Below are 18594 nucleotides of genomic sequence, written 5' to 3' on the forward strand. Positions count from 1 at the left end.
GGTGTGCTCTGTGTCAGCCTGAGAACACCCTTCTCCTGCGACCTTTTACTTTTTTTAATTTATTATTATTTTTTTAAATTTAATGCTTACATCTCCTCCTTTCTGGCGCATTTCAAAATCTCTATTTCCAACGACGCCCTGCAGAGTTCGCATCTGATACGGGTGCACGGAATTCTTGGCCTGACATTAGTGAGAGCTGTTATCCCCCACCTACCCCACCGCTCTTCCCCCCTAACACATTTTATGTGCACCCGCTTTTCTGGGCATGTGCGGTGCACTGGTGTCGGGGGGAGACTGGGAGGGTTGATGACAATTAATAATGTGCTGAACCGTTGGCCGCCCTTGACCCTCCGCGTGTCAGCGGATTTCACTAATTCAAAGTGGCATGTTGTAACCTTTTAATGTCTTGCAATTAAACCTACCAGATCAGTAATTGGCGCACTCTCAAGTCGTTAAAGATTATTTTAATTATGAAGTTTGTCTGTGACAATTCGCGGCTTAAGAAGGTTGTTTCTGTGGAATTGTAGAAGACTATTGCAGCAGTCGCTGGAACTACAGCTACTGGAGGTAGAGGAGTGCAGAGATGCTGATGTTTGATGAGATTTTCTTGACACAAAGGCAGATGACAGTTACCTTGCAGTGTTCAGACAGTGGAAAACGAACAGTTCAGCTTCACGGCACTCTAAACAAACAATTTAGTCGAGGGTTTACCAAGTTCATCAATGACCGATAACCATCGCGTACACAAGTAGTGTTGCCATGTAGTCTGTATGTTAGAACAAAAGCAGAACTACAGTTTATGGTAAGCTGGTTTGACAGAAAACGCAACTCTTCCTCGTGTGATGACCTCGCTGGAGGGCGGTAAAGGGGAAAGAAACTGGAGTCTCGGTGAAAGCTGACCCACCGCCAACAATGACATCCATGTCGCAATCAGAAAGTGGCTCCAACACGAGAACCCAAGGCCACTGCATCACCAGCCACCCTTATTACAGCTCCTCTGTGATCTGGAACCGTTTTACCCTGGGAACATGGGAAATGGATGGGGGAGGGGATGTGTCTGTGGACAGTCTTGCTGGCTGGCTGTCATTTCATCGTCATAAATAACCACGAGATGTTAGCTTTGTAAGCTACCTGTCTTTTATATTTATAACATCCAATCTGTTACACTCCAGATTATACTCCTTCAAGACAGTAACAAAATTCTTTTCTTGTGATCCTTCGGAAAGACCCTTTTGCGGTAAAAACTACAGTTGCTAGAAGCAGAGTGAGAGATGCAAACCCAAATGTGACTTGAAAGCAAATTTTTCATTCTTTGAAGCATTTTTGACTTATGTTTTCGATCTCTAGAATGTATGTTGTATTCATAAATCTTCTCGTTCCTTTAGATAACAGGCGAGGCTAAACCGAGGTGTGTGAACATCTATCATGCAGCTTGAGACGCGTGCGCAGTTTCCTGCAGAGCTGGGTCTGAAGAAGTCTGGAACCGACACGTGTCACAGATACCCGCGGTGCCCGACCAGGGAATTTATCTGGATAAGAGCAGACCTCCAGATCTCTCCCGATTCGCCATCCCGTTGGTTGGCATTGGACGGTTAGCTGCGCGGCTGTTGCTGGTAGCATCTTCAAAAACTTACCTCAGGAAGACCTTCTGAAGGTCCTTCTTAACCGGACAAAGAAAAATTTGTTAAAATGTGTCGATAATTGCCATGTAAACATTTTTCAAACGTGACCAAATTATTACAAATATTTTTCCCCTCTAGAAATGCGAACTACAACTCTGATGTAGACAGTTACTTCGAGTGGCGCGAGAGAACGATCGACAGACCACGCCGAGGCGGCTGAGTGGTTATTAACCTGTACGGTGCTGATCGGCGTGTCTCTCGCAACACAGGTATTTGTCACCTCTTTGAATAGTGCTACCTGATGGGAGGAGGGACCCAGGTCGGGTGCCTGCTCATTGGCAACACCTTCAGAGCCAGAACGCCTGGCTACCGGCGATAAGGCACGCGAGAAAAACATTTATCTTCCTAACGGCCACTTGTTTAAACGTGGCTGGCGCGCCTGCGCGACAAACTTACAACCTGCGAATCCCGGAAAGTGTCGAGACGGGGTGCGAATGTAGTCTTTATGTACATGATATTACAGTTTGGAATGAACTTTTGATAGACAAGAGTATCAGACGATTTATCAGTACCGTGGTGTTGGTGGTGTCGTAGTTTTTTTTTTTTCTCTTCTCCCTTTCTTCTAATTTGCGCGCGATTTCCTACCCCGTCCCTCCACCCATGCAGCCACCGACCCTCTGAACCTCTGTCCTCCTATTTCTTTCTCCTGTCTTGAGGCCACAAGACGTTAATTCATTGCCCTTTTCATTTTCACATTCATGCAGAATTTTTTTCGACTTCTTATCGTCTTTGTAAACATTCCTGCAGCGCGTGGTGTGCTGCACGGCATGTCCCAGCAGCCTGTCTGTCCGTTTTTGATGACTGCAGCAATTCCGTGGACTGGAGTTTGTTCTCACATTGTTTTCGGGTAGGCCGCGAGACCTTCTTGCACATTTCTTCAATTGTCCTTTCCTTTCCCCTTTTCACTCCTTTTTCCCCAATCTCCATTTGATCCTTCCTGCCTTGAACTTTTAGTTTTAGCTTTGTTAGCCATTGATTGTTGTTGTAGTCAGAAAGTCCAGGTCATGATGACAGGAGTAAATTTAGCGTCTGGGGTCACAGACTCGTCACCTCGCTAGAAGTTTAAACAGTGTTTGTGTAAAGAGTTCATCACGAGCAGTTTCCTCCACCCCAACCACGCTGTCGTCTTCGTGCAAAAAATATTGGCTGTCTTGGCTAAAACCTAGCTATACAAATATAGGAACCATAATAATAATTAAAAAATATTATAATGGCTACGATATGCGCGCAGAATGAAACCAGAGGCAACAAGAGGGAACGTGGTCGGAAAAAAGAAAAAGGCGAAGGCAAAGGTCAGAAAGAAATGAAGGTCCAGAGACTAACCTGGAACAACATGGCAACACTTGCTGCTGACAGACGGACAAAGTCTCTAGTGGTGCTTATGAGCTACCTAGGTACCAGGAGGAATAAACAAGAATTGAGTGGTTGTCTTGGTCACACTGCCCCAGAAGTTAACGAAGACCTCGGACGTGGAAGATGTGGAAGCCACCCGACACCCAGACCCTTGCCCCCTGCCTCCTCGCCTACACCATCAGATGTTCAAGTGACAGTCATCTGTGTCTCGTGCAAATAGCTTCGTGGGAAAAGTATTCACGTCCCGGTCAGCCTCCATTCCCCATCCCCTCACTCCTCCCCCTCCCACACACACAGAGTACTCCTCCCAGCCCCCACCCCACCGAGCATGCGCACCAGAGGCTGGTGTCGTGTAAATGTGTTGACTTGTACTTACAGCAGGTCCGTGTCAGGTAAACGAGTTGACTTACCTGCAGCAAGAAGATTTCGCTTGCTTCCCCTCTCCAAATGTCACGTGTGGCGCACGCGTTGCATAACCGACGTGAACCAGTCAACATGGCGGGTCCGGGGCGGAATAGCAGCCATTCTAGACACCCGTGACCTTTGTTGGGAGGACGGACTGGGCCTCGGCACTCCCTTCTGGCGACAGAGGAGATAACGATGCTACCCAGCTTTTTATATATGTATATTTTTTTGCCTCCTAAACGTACACATCTCTGATTCTAGCCATTGTCAAGGTTTTTTGTTTGTTTTGTTTTTTTTTTTTTTTTTTTTTTTTTTTTTTTTTTTTTTTTTTGGAGGGGATGACTTTTAGGCCTGTTTTTGATGTTTGCTTTGAGAGGTCGCAGTCGTTTTGCATTTTCAAGCGAGGGTTAAAAGCTGGTGGTGTCGGGGAAGGTGCTGAACATTAAGTTTTGTATCTGCTACATTATTATTATTCCAGCTTGATAGAGAATTCCCCGATATTTTCCCGTCATTTTCTCTGTATTTGTCCGCAATACTACTGCACCCACGATGCATCGTTGGTGGGAAGGGTGCAGAAAGCTACGTCATAGACCACCCTCGTCCGAGGAGGAGGTGGGGAGGATTCCGCAGTCCACACCCTCACTCAAGCCTTGAACACTGCCCGCTGTGAATTTGACTCAGAGAAACAGACCCCATGTAGCAGGTTCTTCAGACTTGCCTAATCCAAGAACCAGTTCTGGACAAAGGAACCATCCTGGGAACTAAGCTCTGGTGTTAACAACATGGACGGTCGACTTCTGGGCTGCTACCAGACTGATACTCCATTCAGGCGCTGAATACCACAATACACACCTTCGTCAAGGGATGGAATACTACAGAACACACCCTTGTCCGAGGGCAGAGGAGGACCAGCTGAGGTGAGCAAGAATGTGAACGATGCTGTGAGCGAGGTTCATGAAAGCCAATAAAAGCTGCTGCCATAATGAAGCATGTCGCCTTCCTGTTTGTCCTCTCTGCCCGGCCACCGAGACGACCCTGGCCCGGCAAGGCACCGCGCTGTTGACACATAGTTGGTCCAGCACCGGCAATTACTGACGTGGCAGATTCACCACCCTAACTCCAATATTTGAGGCCAGGCCGGCGGAAAAGGTCTCCAGATTCAATTAAGGGGGCCAGGCTTGGTCGCTTGGGGCGAGCTCGAGGCTCAGGAATTTGAAGACGCGCCAGGGGCGAGGGTAACCCCACCTCCTCACCACCTCCACCCTGGCTTCCCCGCTCTTTTTTTGCAGGTAAAGTACAAATTTGCTGCTCGCGTATACAGATGACTGTCTAGGTACTTGGCAAGGACATCTCCAAGCAGGAAGATGGTCATGTCCAGGACATATGTCACATTCCTCACTGGCAGACACTCTGGTGGCGGTCACCAACGACGCCGGGCGTTCGTTTGAAGTCGTTCCAGTGGTGAACTTCGCACCTTTTCTGCGGCAAACAGAGAACTGTAGCTGTGGATTGGAGATAAATCTGCCAGAGGTGTGCAGCTATGGACCAGAAGCAATGTGGGAGGAAGGAGGAGTGCAAACAGCTTCAGAAGTTTGAGGTGGATAGATATTTTGCAGGTCCTTGTCTTGGGTTTAGTAGCTGAGTGCCATCTCAAGAGCTTTGCATTTATGAATCAGTAACCGCCGCAACCTCAAAGACAGCCAGATGCCACTGGTCCATATCTGTGAGTTCATACCTGGTTGATACAAAACCTGGCTAATATAGACAGGAAGTGGGTGTTTGACAGTTATAGCTGTTGCAGATGTTAGACAGGTTGTGGCTATTATCGTCAGACGCTGATGGAGATGCAGCACTCAATGGCCGGTGGATGCTCATTATCTCATTGATTCACATTCACATTAAGATCCGTTGCTACTGTATTTTTTTCTGTTTTCCCTGCCCACCATGATCGTCAACAGGGTATACAAAAACACAAGAACTGCTTAATCAAAGACGAAGTGTATTATTAATAGCAAAGGTAGACATATTGTGTCTGTTGAAACGATTTCGTCCCGGGTGTCAATATCTTGAGAGAATGAGTTTATGTCGAGGAGGAGCAGAGTGCTGTATGTCAATGTGGACGCTTGTAGACAAGGGTACGAGCCACCCGAGCCCCTACAGAGCTGTGGAGACTAAAGGCAGCGAGGTCTGGGTGTGGAGAATTGAGGCATCATGACCGCCATACTCTCTTTCAGAACTGGTCATGGTCTGTTCCTGTACCCTGTAATCAAAGACACCCCAAGACCATGCCATCTACCAGCCGTGTTCGTGTGAACCGGTCACGGCGTGAAGGAACGGACAGCAACCGTGGCAAAAGTACCCACGATACCCGCACTGAGAGTTGCTTGTGTCACGCCAGCAAGTGCTGCACCAACAGTTTTCACCTTTTCCTGCTGCGGTTCTTTTGATCCGTACCTGGATACCTGTCTCTGGCGATAAATTGTGGCGGTGTGCGGGGTGGAAATAAGCGGGAGGAGAACGAGCCTCACGCACCCATACATCACACTAACAATCTGTTATTTAAGAACCGAGGGTGGGGATGAGGGTCAGACAGACACGCGAACGCAACGCCGCCGTGTTGATTGCACCCGTCGTCGCCAGTCACCTCAGGGTGCGGGTGTGAGATGCACCCGGCGATTAGCGCGTGGGGATTAATGGCAATGAGGAGGGCACGGAGCTCGTGCAGCCAGCCGTCCGGTTGAGAGTCTCTCGGGCATGAGCTGTTATCACCGTGCCCGTTGGCGCGCGTTACGTCATGCAGTGCAGAAACCTGGGCCGTAGTCGTGAGGTAGTGGTAACGTTACCTCGGGGATATCATGCACCGGAAGCCTTTCAGAGTCAGGGTTGTATAGACTCCATATTTCACCTCGGCTGTGGTCAGCACGAACGGGCGATCTGATGAACTTGCGGCCAGACCACGTGATTATTACCCTGACCTTGATGGTGAACAGACTACAGCTTTCAAAGCCTAGCGGTGGTGACTGCGACCTGCAGGGCCAGGTGGTTGTCTCTGTTGCTGCTGCAGCGAGGTATGAGTGCGCGCTGACCTCTGACCTCTCTACCTGGTGTCCTCCGATGGGCAAGAGGAGGACTGCAGAGGACAGTTCTGTTTGTCGTCATAACCACCACAACATTATTCTTCATGTCTTTCTTTCTATTTTTGTCGCGTTATTTTCTTCTTCATGTTTTTTGTTTTGGTTTTGGCTTTTTTAAGCCCTCGAGAGCCAGATAAGATTCCCTCATCCACTCCTTTATCCGTGCAGTTTCGGTATTTATTTGAGTAAAGCACCGCTGATTGATGGAATGAAGAGAGGCAAGCTGAATACTTTGTTGACGCATGCCGTCAAGATGTCTATGGATGTAAATGGGTTTTCCATTCATCATTTTCATGTTTTCCTGCGAGGGAGTGTCATGCAGCACGGCTTATCGCTTATCACAAAGACCAACATTGCCTGCGCCTGGGTGCAGGTATTGGAAACTCGCATATACATCTACTCACGGTTAGTGCCGGTGAAAGACCTGTGGTAGTGATGCTGGTGCAGAAGGGTCAGGTACAACAAGCATAAAATGAGGATCTCTGGGTGGGTTAATACCCAAACCACTTGTATGCCAGTAATGTTTTTGTGATCGTGAAGACAGTGCAAGTGAAGGAAGCAGTGTTGATCATCTGCCAGCATCTGAAGTGTCTGCACCCAAACTCATGAGGGTGCTGATTGTACATTCTTATCTTTTAGGGAAGCTGGGTTTTAAAAATGCTTCTCCCACGAGTGTAGGGGTATGAATGACAGCCTCGTGCACACCCAGTCCATCTGAACGTGAAGAGAAGAACTCATCACTGTCAAGGCTTTCAGAATTTCTTGTGTCTGATTGTTTTCCTACATTTTGGATACCCGATGACCACAAGCTCCTAGAGAGGTTTAAAAATAAAGTCTTGCGCTAGTTTTAGTTTTAGAGCAGTCTGTCAAAAGCCTGCACTTAAAGTGTTTTATACTCTTGGTGTCGTATACCTGCTTCATGTTTCGACAGGTGCGAACGCGGTTATCAACATGCACTGTACCATTCGGTAGATATCTGCATCTCAAGTGTAGCTCCACAAGACTTCCTGAAATCTGGCGTAAAACTTACCCCAGAGTTTTCTATGTCCGACCCCCTGGGTATTTCTGTGATTCACCTCGCATTTGGAAACAGTTTACTGGCTATAAATCAACCCTTAACAGAAAAATATAAAATTTTACTTCGCTTCGTTGATAAGCGAGAACATTTATTGATGTAACTCTGTGGTTATTAAGTGTTCGCATTTTGCCAGCGTTGTAAGATGCAAGATGCAAGATGCACGCCTATCCATCACCGAGGGCATAGAATGAGAGCAGTGGGGAGCGTTGTGGCGAGTCTGCACTCGCGCAATGCTCGGCAAGTGTCATGTAAACCTAACTTCAATTCTTGATGAGTATCTCCTGAACAGCTCCTTTTATTTCTGACAAGTATCATCTCAACGATTCTTTTATTTCTGACAAGTATCTCCTAAATCATCCCCCGTCGTGCGACAGGTATCGCAGGTATCGCGGCTCGGCTCCTGATAAAGTGTCTGATGCATGACCATGAGGTTTCTTGACAAATTTTACTCTGACTCAAACATCTCATGATCCATGTTATTGCTGAGTCGCTAGATACTGCGATGTAAGTACACCTCTTGATACACTTCTTCCGTCAGTTCTTTAATGCGAGACAGAAATTTCCTGTAAGTTAATCATCATTGGAAGCTCATGTAAGGTTGTCTGTGCAGAGCGAGAAGATCCGGACGGTGATCAAGACCAAGTCCCTGTGGGGACCAGAAAACATCTTGGGCTCGGTCAAGGCTGTGTTCACCGTCAACAAGAAAAAGCATCTACTGTCTCTTCTTACTATGATCGGACCCAGTCCAGACTGGTGTGTAGGTGAGTAGCTTCACTAAAACAGATTCTCTGGTCGTTAGTAGCTAAAACTGCTGATATCAAGCTCAGTTATGCATGGATAGATGGATTTAAGAAATATTGGTAGGTGTCCACTGTTTGGTTTCATATCAAAGACAGGATATTATAAATTAATTATATTATAAATGTTTTGGTTTCTACAGGAGTCAGTGGGTTGACCATGTGTCAGACTAACTGTACATGGGCGGACCACATGGAAATTGACCTTTACCCCTGGGACGCAGGCACCGACAGTGGCATCACCTACATGGTTGGTAACAATGTTTCCTGAGGGCACTGCAACGATGTTTACAAAATCCCACAGCCAACTAATTTCTTGTTTTTTTTTTAAAAAAGTGTCTTGGCTTTAAAAGCCACAACAAAATTTATATTCTGTAATGCTGACATATATAACTGTCATGTAAGGCACGTGCAAATGACAAAGCAACAGCATTCCTGCACAGACATCTTATCCCTTCTTTCTTCTTTATTGTCTTCAGTCTCGCAACATCGTGACCGAACCTCCCGAGAAGATCCACCGCATCACCAGCTCCTACCCCAACAACCGAGAATCGCCGTTCTACGGGGAGCCGCTCAAGCCCATGGCGCGCCTCGTCATCAGCAAGAACAAGGAGGCCTGCACGACCGACAGCGGCGAGTCGACCTCCGCCGAGAACTCGCCCAGCACGGAGGAGCTGGTCAGCATGATGAAGAAGAAGATGATGGCCTTGAAAAAACTTGGTAAATATACATTCGCAAAAATGTCCTAGTTTTAAAATTTACATATGTAATATGTGTGACAAGTTTTTGTGTTTACATTGTGTATAGTTTCTCTGGCGCTATGACAATTTTCGGCAACGAGACCGAGAAAGATGGGAGGAGTGGGGTCAGATGGAGAGGAAGAGGGTAAAGAAGGGGTCTGTGAAAAAGTCGTTGCTGTGGTACCAGAGATGGGGAACATGAGAGTGGAGGAGTATGATTAGGGGAGTATGGAATAACCGGAAATGTCGTTAAACATGATTTGTCCTTCCTGTGACGTCAGAGATTGAGAAATGCGCCACCAGCCAGTGGACGGACTGGGAGCCCTGCTCCAACCCCTGCGGCAACGGGATGCGAGCTCGACGGCGCATGCTCAAGAACCCGGGCATCCTCGAGTCCATGTGCAATGTGGAGCTGATGGAGAAGGAGACGTGCGTTGGTGACTGCAAGGACGCGGGCCGCCGGAAGAAGATCTCCGACGACTTCGTCATGCGCATCGACGACACCGAGCGCGACCCCGACGACCTGTGCGCCGTGACTGGCTGGTCAGAGTGGTCTCCCTGCAGCGAGACTTGCGGCCTTGGCATGAAGGAAGATGGCGGATGTTCCTGAGCCGCTCCGAGAAGACCGTGGACTGCGGCGTGCACCTGATGGAGAAGGACTTGTGCCGCGGCGAGATCATGGACTGCAGGAAGGCTCTCATGATGAAGAACTTTACAGGTGAGCAGAGCTTCTGCTGCAAAGGTGCAGGGGTGCGAGGGGTCGGGTGGGGTCTCGCGATCAAGAACCTACATCGGTGTACAGTATATTTCTTATGAACGTGAGCTCTTTTCATCTCTTTGATCAATGCCGGGTGCTCTAAAGATGCAAGAAAGGTTCAGTTTTTGAAGTGGGGCCCAACCTTCCTGTCGATTGCCAGATCGGACAACTCCCTCAAGAAGAACGCTTCCTTGATGATGTTCTTTTGTTGATTTGGGGACAGGTGTGATGTGTCAATGGCTGTTTCTCACACCTACATGATTAGGATGACCGCAAAATACCTGTATGACCCACCCAGCTGCAAAGATAAATCACGAAAAAAATTTGGACAATAGTCTTTTTCTGTCACTCGCAAGACTTTCTTGAATAGTATATATTTTCATATCTTATTGCGATAAGTATCAAATACTCTCCTGACCTCGTGTTTTTGGTCGTTGTCATAGCAATCTGCAGCATGGACGCTGACGTGGGGCCGTGCAGAGGCAACTTCCCTCGCTGGTTCTACAACAGCTCCATGGAGAAGTGCCAGGTCTTCGACTACGGCGGCTGTCGTGGCAACGAGAACCGCTTCGACACCGAGGAAGAGTGTGTCGAGCTCTGCGCAGAGCACATGGGTAAGAGAAGAGAGCGAAAAATACTCCGCCTACACATTTAATTATTGGTAACTTGATCACATATTGTTGTAGCCATTACAGCAGATGTTGGCATGCATGTTGTAATCGTAGAGTAGCAGTTCAGTAACAAGGGTCAGTCGACTAAAAATCTAACGAAATTGTTGCATGTGTGGGTGTGTGCAGCAGACATGCAGAGGACAGAGTTCATGGGAGAGAAGCAAGCTCTGATGGACAAGCTGGCGGAGATGGAGAAGCAGGCTATGATGGAGAAACAGGCCATGATGGAGAAGCAGGCCATGATGGAGAAACAAGCTGCCATGTCGGACAAGGAAAAGCAGATGGAGGTGGACGCTCAGATGAAGGAAGTCATGATGCAGAAGCAGAAAATTGACAGCATGGGTGATGACGTCAATGGTGACGACATTAAGGTCAGTCCTTCTTAACGGCAGTGGCGGTACTGAAGTTGTCGATGTTGTCGCTTTTTTTTTTAAAGAAGGCAGGAAACAAAAAGTTAGCAATTTAGTCTTAGTGTTCAAACTTCGTCGTCTTGCTGCAGGTGGCGCTGATGAAGGTGCAGAACCTCATGGAGCAGACGGAGGCCATGGAGATGGAGTCCAAAGCCAAGATGCTGATGGTGCGCGAGCAGAAGCGGCTGCTGCGGAAGCTGAAACGCAAGCAGAAGCGCGTGGACAACCTGCGACAGGGCCGCACGCGGCGTCGGCGGCAGAGGAAGCAGCACGACCGGGCGGTGGTGGACTGCATGGTGACGCCTTGGACCACGTGGTCTGCCTGCTCTGCCACCTGCGGCAAGGGCACGACGAGCAGGTCCCGGATGATCAAGGTACAGGCCGAGGACGGCGGCAGGAAGTGTCCACGGCGCCTGGTCAAAACCAAGCCATGCATGACCGACTCGGATTGTCGTGAGTGATCAACCCTCCCAAACCGCTTCGCTCGTTCGCTCGCGCGTCACAAAGCCTACACCAGCAGAGTAGTGCAGTGTGGGCCGGGGTAGGGGTTGGGGTATGGGATTGTTTGTTTGTTTGTTGTAATTTTGTTTTGACTTTTTTTTAATTCCACCGGCAATTGATGTTGGTCAGTTGATGGCAGCAACACGATCATTTATGTATTGCCTTCATATTGGAAATGACATCTCGCTACACCTTGACGGTTCCAACCTATGTCCTGCCTACTTTCTTACAATCACGCATAAGCCAGTGACATCGTTTTGTTTCTTGCATTTCAGAGAAATGAAATTGTCATCCATTGAACAGTCACAGCATCCGATCAACAGTTGCATTTTTTATGACATGAACACAGTTGTTGGATGTTTTGATTGATTGTTTGTTTGTTTTGTTTAGTTTTATTTTTGTTTTTTGGTTTTTTTGTTGTTTTTTTTTGTTGTTTTTGTTTATTTTCGTTTGTTTTGTTTTGTTAAATAAAAGCTGGCAGTTTTCAAGATAGGTATTTATTGGAGGTTGGGATGAAGACACACTGTTGTTGCTGTCTGGCGTAAAAGACGATCCCCCACTTGCTGTTTATAGCTGTTGACTGTGAGATGGGGGAGTGGAGCGAGTGGTCGCAGTGCACGGAGACTTGCGGCGACAACGCAGTGCAGATGCGGCAGCGGGAGCGCGTGCAGAAGCCCAAGCGAGGCGGCCAGGCCTGCCCTGCCGCACGACAGAAACGCTTTTGCAGTTTGCCCATGTGTCCGGACTCCGATGTATGAGTTTGATAGTTCTCTCTTTCTCTCTCCTTCTAATTGTTGTGTGCATTGTGTATGTGTTCATCGTTGTGATGCAGCCATCCTACCACCCCCAGCCCCCCTCCTACCCTTTCATCCACCCTGCCAACCTGCTCAGTCTGTACAAGCTGCAGTGCCAAGCATTGGGTGTAGTCAGTAAACCGAAATAATTTTTTTTTTTAAAAAAGGTTCACATTTAACATTCTAGAGCTTCCCCGCGCTGTATTAACTTGTAGTAAGTGTACTCAAATCCAGCATTCCGGCTTGTATAACACTCATCTGTGTACTCAACCATGACTGTCAGTAATACAGCAGCTGGCATTGTATTAACTTTGGAGCATTGATTTGGTTTTTATAATATATGTTGTTGTTTTCTTTGATCATGACCCCTAACCTCATGCTTGAATTAAAACATAGTATCCTTGCACAAACTGTTCAGCCAGCAGCACTCTTACACAAAAAGAATAAGAGGATAAATTAATAGAGAAATTAATTTCAAAGGAAAAACATTGTAAAAAAAATAAAAAATACCAGACTATAGTGATAAATTGTCAGAATCTTTGTTCTGCCTTTCTAACATTTAAAAAAAATGAAGAAGATGCTTTAAAAGTTACCAGGCTTTAGTGATAAATTGATTGCAATCAGAAACTTAATCCTGCCTTTACAAAGTAAATCATAAAGATGACTGAAAGGGAAATAACTTTTTTTCTGCACAGGTGTTTTTGCCTACCTCCTGGATTTGAATGCATTTTTTTATGTGGCATGGACTGTTTGATAGCGAGGTGTGATAATATCAGTGTTCATGAATTTGTCTCTCACTTTCAGTAACATTTTGATACATTTTTACCCTCACCCTTACCCTTCAGATGATTTTTGTTTTTCTCAAGCAGCTGTCTCTTTAAAATAAATTTTCAGTCATTTTAAAATGCTGTAGGTACATAGTATAATTTTCTAGTATAAGCTATTAATTTGTGAATTATATCCCTTTGATCTTTTCATTCTATGCAAACAATATCCTTAAGCCAAAATATTGTATAATAAATTTGTCATTTAGTTACTGCCTTTTTTGTCTTTTGCATTAAATATAATACTGTTAACATGGCTTCAGTGTTTCAAGATAATGCTATATCATCTATTATATTACATATATGCCTTTATCACAAGAAAAAACCAACTAACTGCTGATGAACAAGTGACTCATATTTGTAGCTGGAGTTATTTGTTACTGTCAAATAATTGTGAGGCAGTACCATAAATGAGTGCAAGCCTTCTCTCCAGTTAGTACACATGTACCATGTATATTCACTGTGTGCCAATGCCATTCCCTTTGTGCAAACACGTGTACTGTGCCATGTGCTTGCTTAACCTTGCCAGGACATGAGCATTTAGTTGTGTGTTTATGTTGGCAGTTTATTTAACAAAGTAGACTTCTGTGTTACTGTTATACTGCATTGTATACCCATTGAATGACAGTTGAATAAATAGTGAATGATAATAAATGTTAACACAGTGTGTGCTTTTTGCATGACATTCTTGAGATCTTTGACATTCACATTATTATTTTAACGATAGAAAAACTCTTCACTGGTATATCTGTTTATGGATAGTTAAGAAAATCTCCATCTTTTTGCCGTTTTCTCTTTATGTAAACCATGAAAATACACATAAACATCTGTATGCATGCACACTTATGCAAACATTACAAAAGAAGACAAAGATACGCATCGATAACATTTCATGCACTTCCATTTATATGTATACTCTCTTTTCTCACTCTCTCTCTCTCTCTCACACACTCTCAAAGTCTTGGTTTCTCAAACATATGTTCCAACTGTTAACATGAACTTGAATACATACTCACCTGCAGACACACCCAAATGATAAAATCGCTTTAAAGCATGAAGCTAGACATGTAAGAATTCTGAAAAAAGTTTATTCCTTATAAAGAGAGGCAGATGCAATAATTGCTGTAGGGTAATCAACTGTGCATTACTGAGTGGCTGATTGTGCAGTTAAAAGTTAAACAAAACTATTGCCTCACTTCACTTGTGCCACTCTTTATTGGCATACATAAAAGTTTTTTTCTTAAACTACGTTCACTTGAAAATATTGTATACACCTCAAACACTCTCTTCATAAATACTCCAATGTTTGAGTGGGTTTAATTTCCTGTTGCTATCATGCACATATTTTATGTTTTCTGTAGAGTCCAAGGCAGGTGTTTAAGAACATCTAAAACTCATGCATATATATAGCTAGAATTTTTATTTACATTTGAAATAGAGGATCCAAATTTTAGAGGGATGGAAACAATAGCCACTTTGTCTAAAGGAAAGTATGCCTTGGAGAATGAAACTCGTTAGAAATCACTCAGTATTTCAATCTATAAACTAAAAAACTGAGTACTTAGCTTATCTTTTGATTATGTACAATTTATCATTTGGTGGGTGTCTAAACACAAAATATTGATGTTGTGTATTCTAGCATGCATCAACCAAGCTTATTGTTGTTGTCTCGCAGATCACACTAGCTGGCTCAACGTTGTGTCATCATGTTATTGACACATCTTCATCCTTTTCTTTCCAGATGGAAAGGAAAATGAATTACTTCATGATGTTCCATCGCCGATACTAATCTAAAACACAGCAAATCCTTCCTGCTGATCTGTAACTGTACGTGACTGTGTGCTGCCAGAACTGATCCTATGCCATCCCATCTGCTGTGGTTGTCTGCCTGACAGTCTCACCACTCAGTCACCCTGCCTGCTGTAGCAGTGCCTGTTCACACCCAGAAACAGTCTCCATCTGCAGCATGGGATTGTGTGAAAAAATGGACTATGCAAAATTAGTTGGACTGAGCACAGGCAGTTTTTCTTTTTGTCAATGGCTGAACCAATAAATTTAAAAAGTATGAAAGAAGACATTAAATAGGAACGTACCAACCTTTAAAAGTGAAAAAAATGCCTTCCTAAACTGCTTCTCTGAAGATGTCGGCTGGACAATTTTTAGTGGATGAAATAGAAGTGAAATAGATGCTATTCATCAACTGTTGCAAGATTTACAACTTCTAAACATATGATAGGCATTCAGGAATTTCCTGCAGTTTTCTGCTCAGCCATTAACAAAATGAAAGCTGCTACACACTGGTTCCTGCTTGTGTTTTGATCATGACTTTGTATATTAATCCTTTGAAGATATTTGTCTTCTGTAAGGTGAGCACGTAAGTGCATTCATAACACAGAATGGTACAGGGTATACTCACATAGAAAAAAGGGGCAGGTTTGTAGTGCTTTCTGCTTGTCAGAAACTCTGTACATATGCCACCTCGGCTCTCTAGAAAGCAGATGACCACACACCCTCTGGTGCACATGGTGTGCTGTGGAACTGCTGGTCTGCACCAGAGACAAACTCTCAAAGCCTTGCATCATCTAGTGCCTAAGTGCAGGTAGTTGTGTCAGCTGATGTGTTCTTGGCATGCCAGCATGCATTTACAATTTGGCATGCAGTTGTTAACTGTTCTCTGCTTGCCCTTCAGCTTTTGGCATGTATTTTGACATAATGGACTGCACGCCAACACACACTGGCATGCACTCTGACATGGTTCTCTGCATGCAGATTCACACTAAATAACTTCGTTTTCTTTGTACATTATTGTGTCCCTTGTCCAAAGATATTTTTTCAAAGAAACAATGAGTCCTTTGAAAATCAAATGACACCTTTGTAAGTTAATATCTGATGTATATTTAAGGTGATTTAAAAAAAAATTACCTTCTCTTTAAGTAATGATGCAGGCTTTGGCCATTGTTGTCTCAAAGACTTGCAGTTGACTGCTGTCTTGACAACCTGCCCCACAAAAAAAATTATTCATGATAATTGATGTGTATCAAACCAAATGCATTTTAGATGTTAGACCTTGCTGGCAAGACCTTTACACACAAGGTGCTCTCTGTCCATAATGTTCTGTGAGCAGCACTCTCTTTCTCTGCAATCTGTTTATTATTCAGGGTCTCTGTGTGAACCATTATAGGACTCTCACTATAATACACCAGTGCATACACAGAGGTCTGTTGTTTTGAAGGTGACTGTGGACTACTTGAATAATTGTACTGAGAACCATGAACTTGGCTTCCAGACTTTTAAAAGTTTTATTGTTTTGATGATTTATTTAATTTTTGCTATATTTATTTACTGAAACTGTGAACTACCTAAAACAATTACTTTCCCCGATAGGAAAATGAGAAAAATGTTAATGATTCCTTCAGTCCTAAGAGATGTTTTTGCATTGCTGGTCCCAGCGTTGACATAATTATATCCACACATGCATGTGTGAAAACACACACACACACCTATGCATGCATAATTACCCTCAGGTGTTTACAAAAGTGCTGCAGTTGATGTTAAAATCCTTAATAATAAAGGAACTGGCAGTCTTTCTCCTTCAACAGGTTCATGAAATGTAGTGGTCACCATTAGCAGATCAGCCTGTACTTATACTTATATACTAGACTTAGTCTGGGATCTTTAAGATACAAGGTATGTTCATTTATTTCTCAAGTGTTATGAACATTTATAGACCCATGTGTGTAATGTCAGATATCTCATTAAGATATAATAGGGACTTTTCTTTTATTAGGATTTATTGAATATTGCGGTTGAAGAAAAACAAAGAGTGGTGTGTGTGTGAGGGTGTGCATGTTTGTGGGTGTGTGCATGTATGTGTAAGTTTGCATGCATTTGAACACATTGCAGTGTATGCACAGATATGCTGTTCAGTTTCCCAGGGTGGCAGCAGGGATCTTGTCTTTTACATTTTGGTATTCTTGGATTATCATACCATTTGCTGTGCAAATGTGTTGAGAAGGCATACACATGACACTCAAGCCTTGCTGCAAACATAAAGGGAATATTATCACTATGTCGCGACAGTGGTATCAAAGGGAAAAATATGGTAGGAAACATGCATTGCAACAGCACCCGCTGTTATTTCAGGACGTTGGATGAAGTGTGTTATTTTCTTGTAATCTGCATTTTTGTGAAGCAAAGGCATGAACTAACTCTGTTCCAGTCATTTAGTGTTGTTGTTGGTTGCTGTGAGGCCCAATGAACTGTGTGCACTCTAAGCACAAATTTTGATTGGTCTGCCTTCTGCTAGGTTTGCTTTTCCCCAAAGATTTAAGGGTAGGACTTTATCATCTTTAGAAATAATACCTTTTATTCTGTACTTTAAATGGTGTGACTTTAGAAGGAAAATTTACAAGATGGTTACAGTCATTTTTTTTATTTCTGCATTTTCACCTTTTTAATGTTTTGGCAAACTTTTTTTATTCTTTAGAACAACAGACACCATTGAATTTAGATGTTTATGACAAATACCAATGAATATTTATGGTTACCTTCCTCACCTGCAGGTGTTCGTGCTGACAGAAGCAGGCGATGACAGATAGGAATTCAAGGATAAAGTATGTGCAATAGGGGGGACAAAATCATTGACCTTATCATTATTTGACATTTACCCCCTACTGCCGTTACCACCAGCAGTAAGAATCATCATCAAGTGCACATTTCCACCATCTCCTCTTTTTTTAAGTAATGCAAGAAGTCAACATTCTAGAAAGTTTACAGATAAATCTGGATCAAAAAGGGATATTCAGCTGAAATCTGAGTTCATAAACTGAGAAAAATTCTGGTCTGAGCCAGAACTGAATGATGTTCCTTTAATGTTTTCTGACCTCTGCATGTCACAAAATGCAGTGAAGAGCATTTTTTGTGATATCTGTTTTTGTCTGTTAAATCCTGTCATTGTTGAAAGATTAGTTGTTTTGCTTGTGATATCAGAATTAAGGGTCCCATAGTCAAGTGATCATAGTAGTGTTGAGATATCAGTGGTTAAGCATGTCCAGGACATGACATACGGAAGGTTGAGCCCAGCGTTGTTGTTCCACCACCTTTTGCCTCCCCTGATAAATCAGGTACCCTCCTGCTGTGTGAGCAGAGGGAATTTCACAGGTACATGTGTGTTCCAAACAAGCAGTACTGCACAAATCACCACACTATGATGCCTCTGCAGGTTCCAAGATTATAAACCAGAAAATAAATATTCGTTCTTAAAAGGTCTATAATCTCATACTCAGATGCACAGAGCAGTTAGAGGCAAGGCTAAGAGCTGGATGATCTTGTCAGAAGACAGATTACCAAAAGTATTCCAGGTTTATTCTTTACAACAACTTACAATGATGTTGTTGTCCCTATTTAACACTAGGGGGACATACAAAGTTTTTTAGCCACAGGGTGAGC

General features: G+C 44.1%; 1 protein-coding gene across 1 annotated transcript in view; it reads left to right on the forward strand.

Moving 5' to 3' along the window:
* LOC112565540 (spondin-1-like) overlaps positions 1-16359 on the forward strand; it is an 88751-nt gene extending 72392 nt beyond the window's left edge. Inside the window, 10 exon segments of the mRNA XM_025241029.1 lie at positions 8263-8413; positions 8593-8699; positions 8929-9169; positions 9471-9770; positions 9773-9907; positions 10390-10560; positions 10744-10988; positions 11117-11480; positions 12102-12280; positions 14888-16359. Coding sequence (XP_025096814.1) covers positions 8263-8413; positions 8593-8699; positions 8929-9169; positions 9471-9770; positions 9773-9907; positions 10390-10560; positions 10744-10988; positions 11117-11480; positions 12102-12280; positions 14888-14935 — 1941 coding nt within the window. The 3' untranslated portion in view covers positions 14936-16359.
* Positions 16360-18594: the final 2235 nt, after the last annotated feature.

This window comes from Pomacea canaliculata, linkage group LG6, assembly GCF_003073045.1.
Source record: "Pomacea canaliculata isolate SZHN2017 linkage group LG6, ASM307304v1, whole genome shotgun sequence".
In the NCBI taxonomy this organism is placed as follows: Eukaryota; Metazoa; Mollusca; class Gastropoda; order Architaenioglossa; family Ampullariidae; genus Pomacea; species Pomacea canaliculata.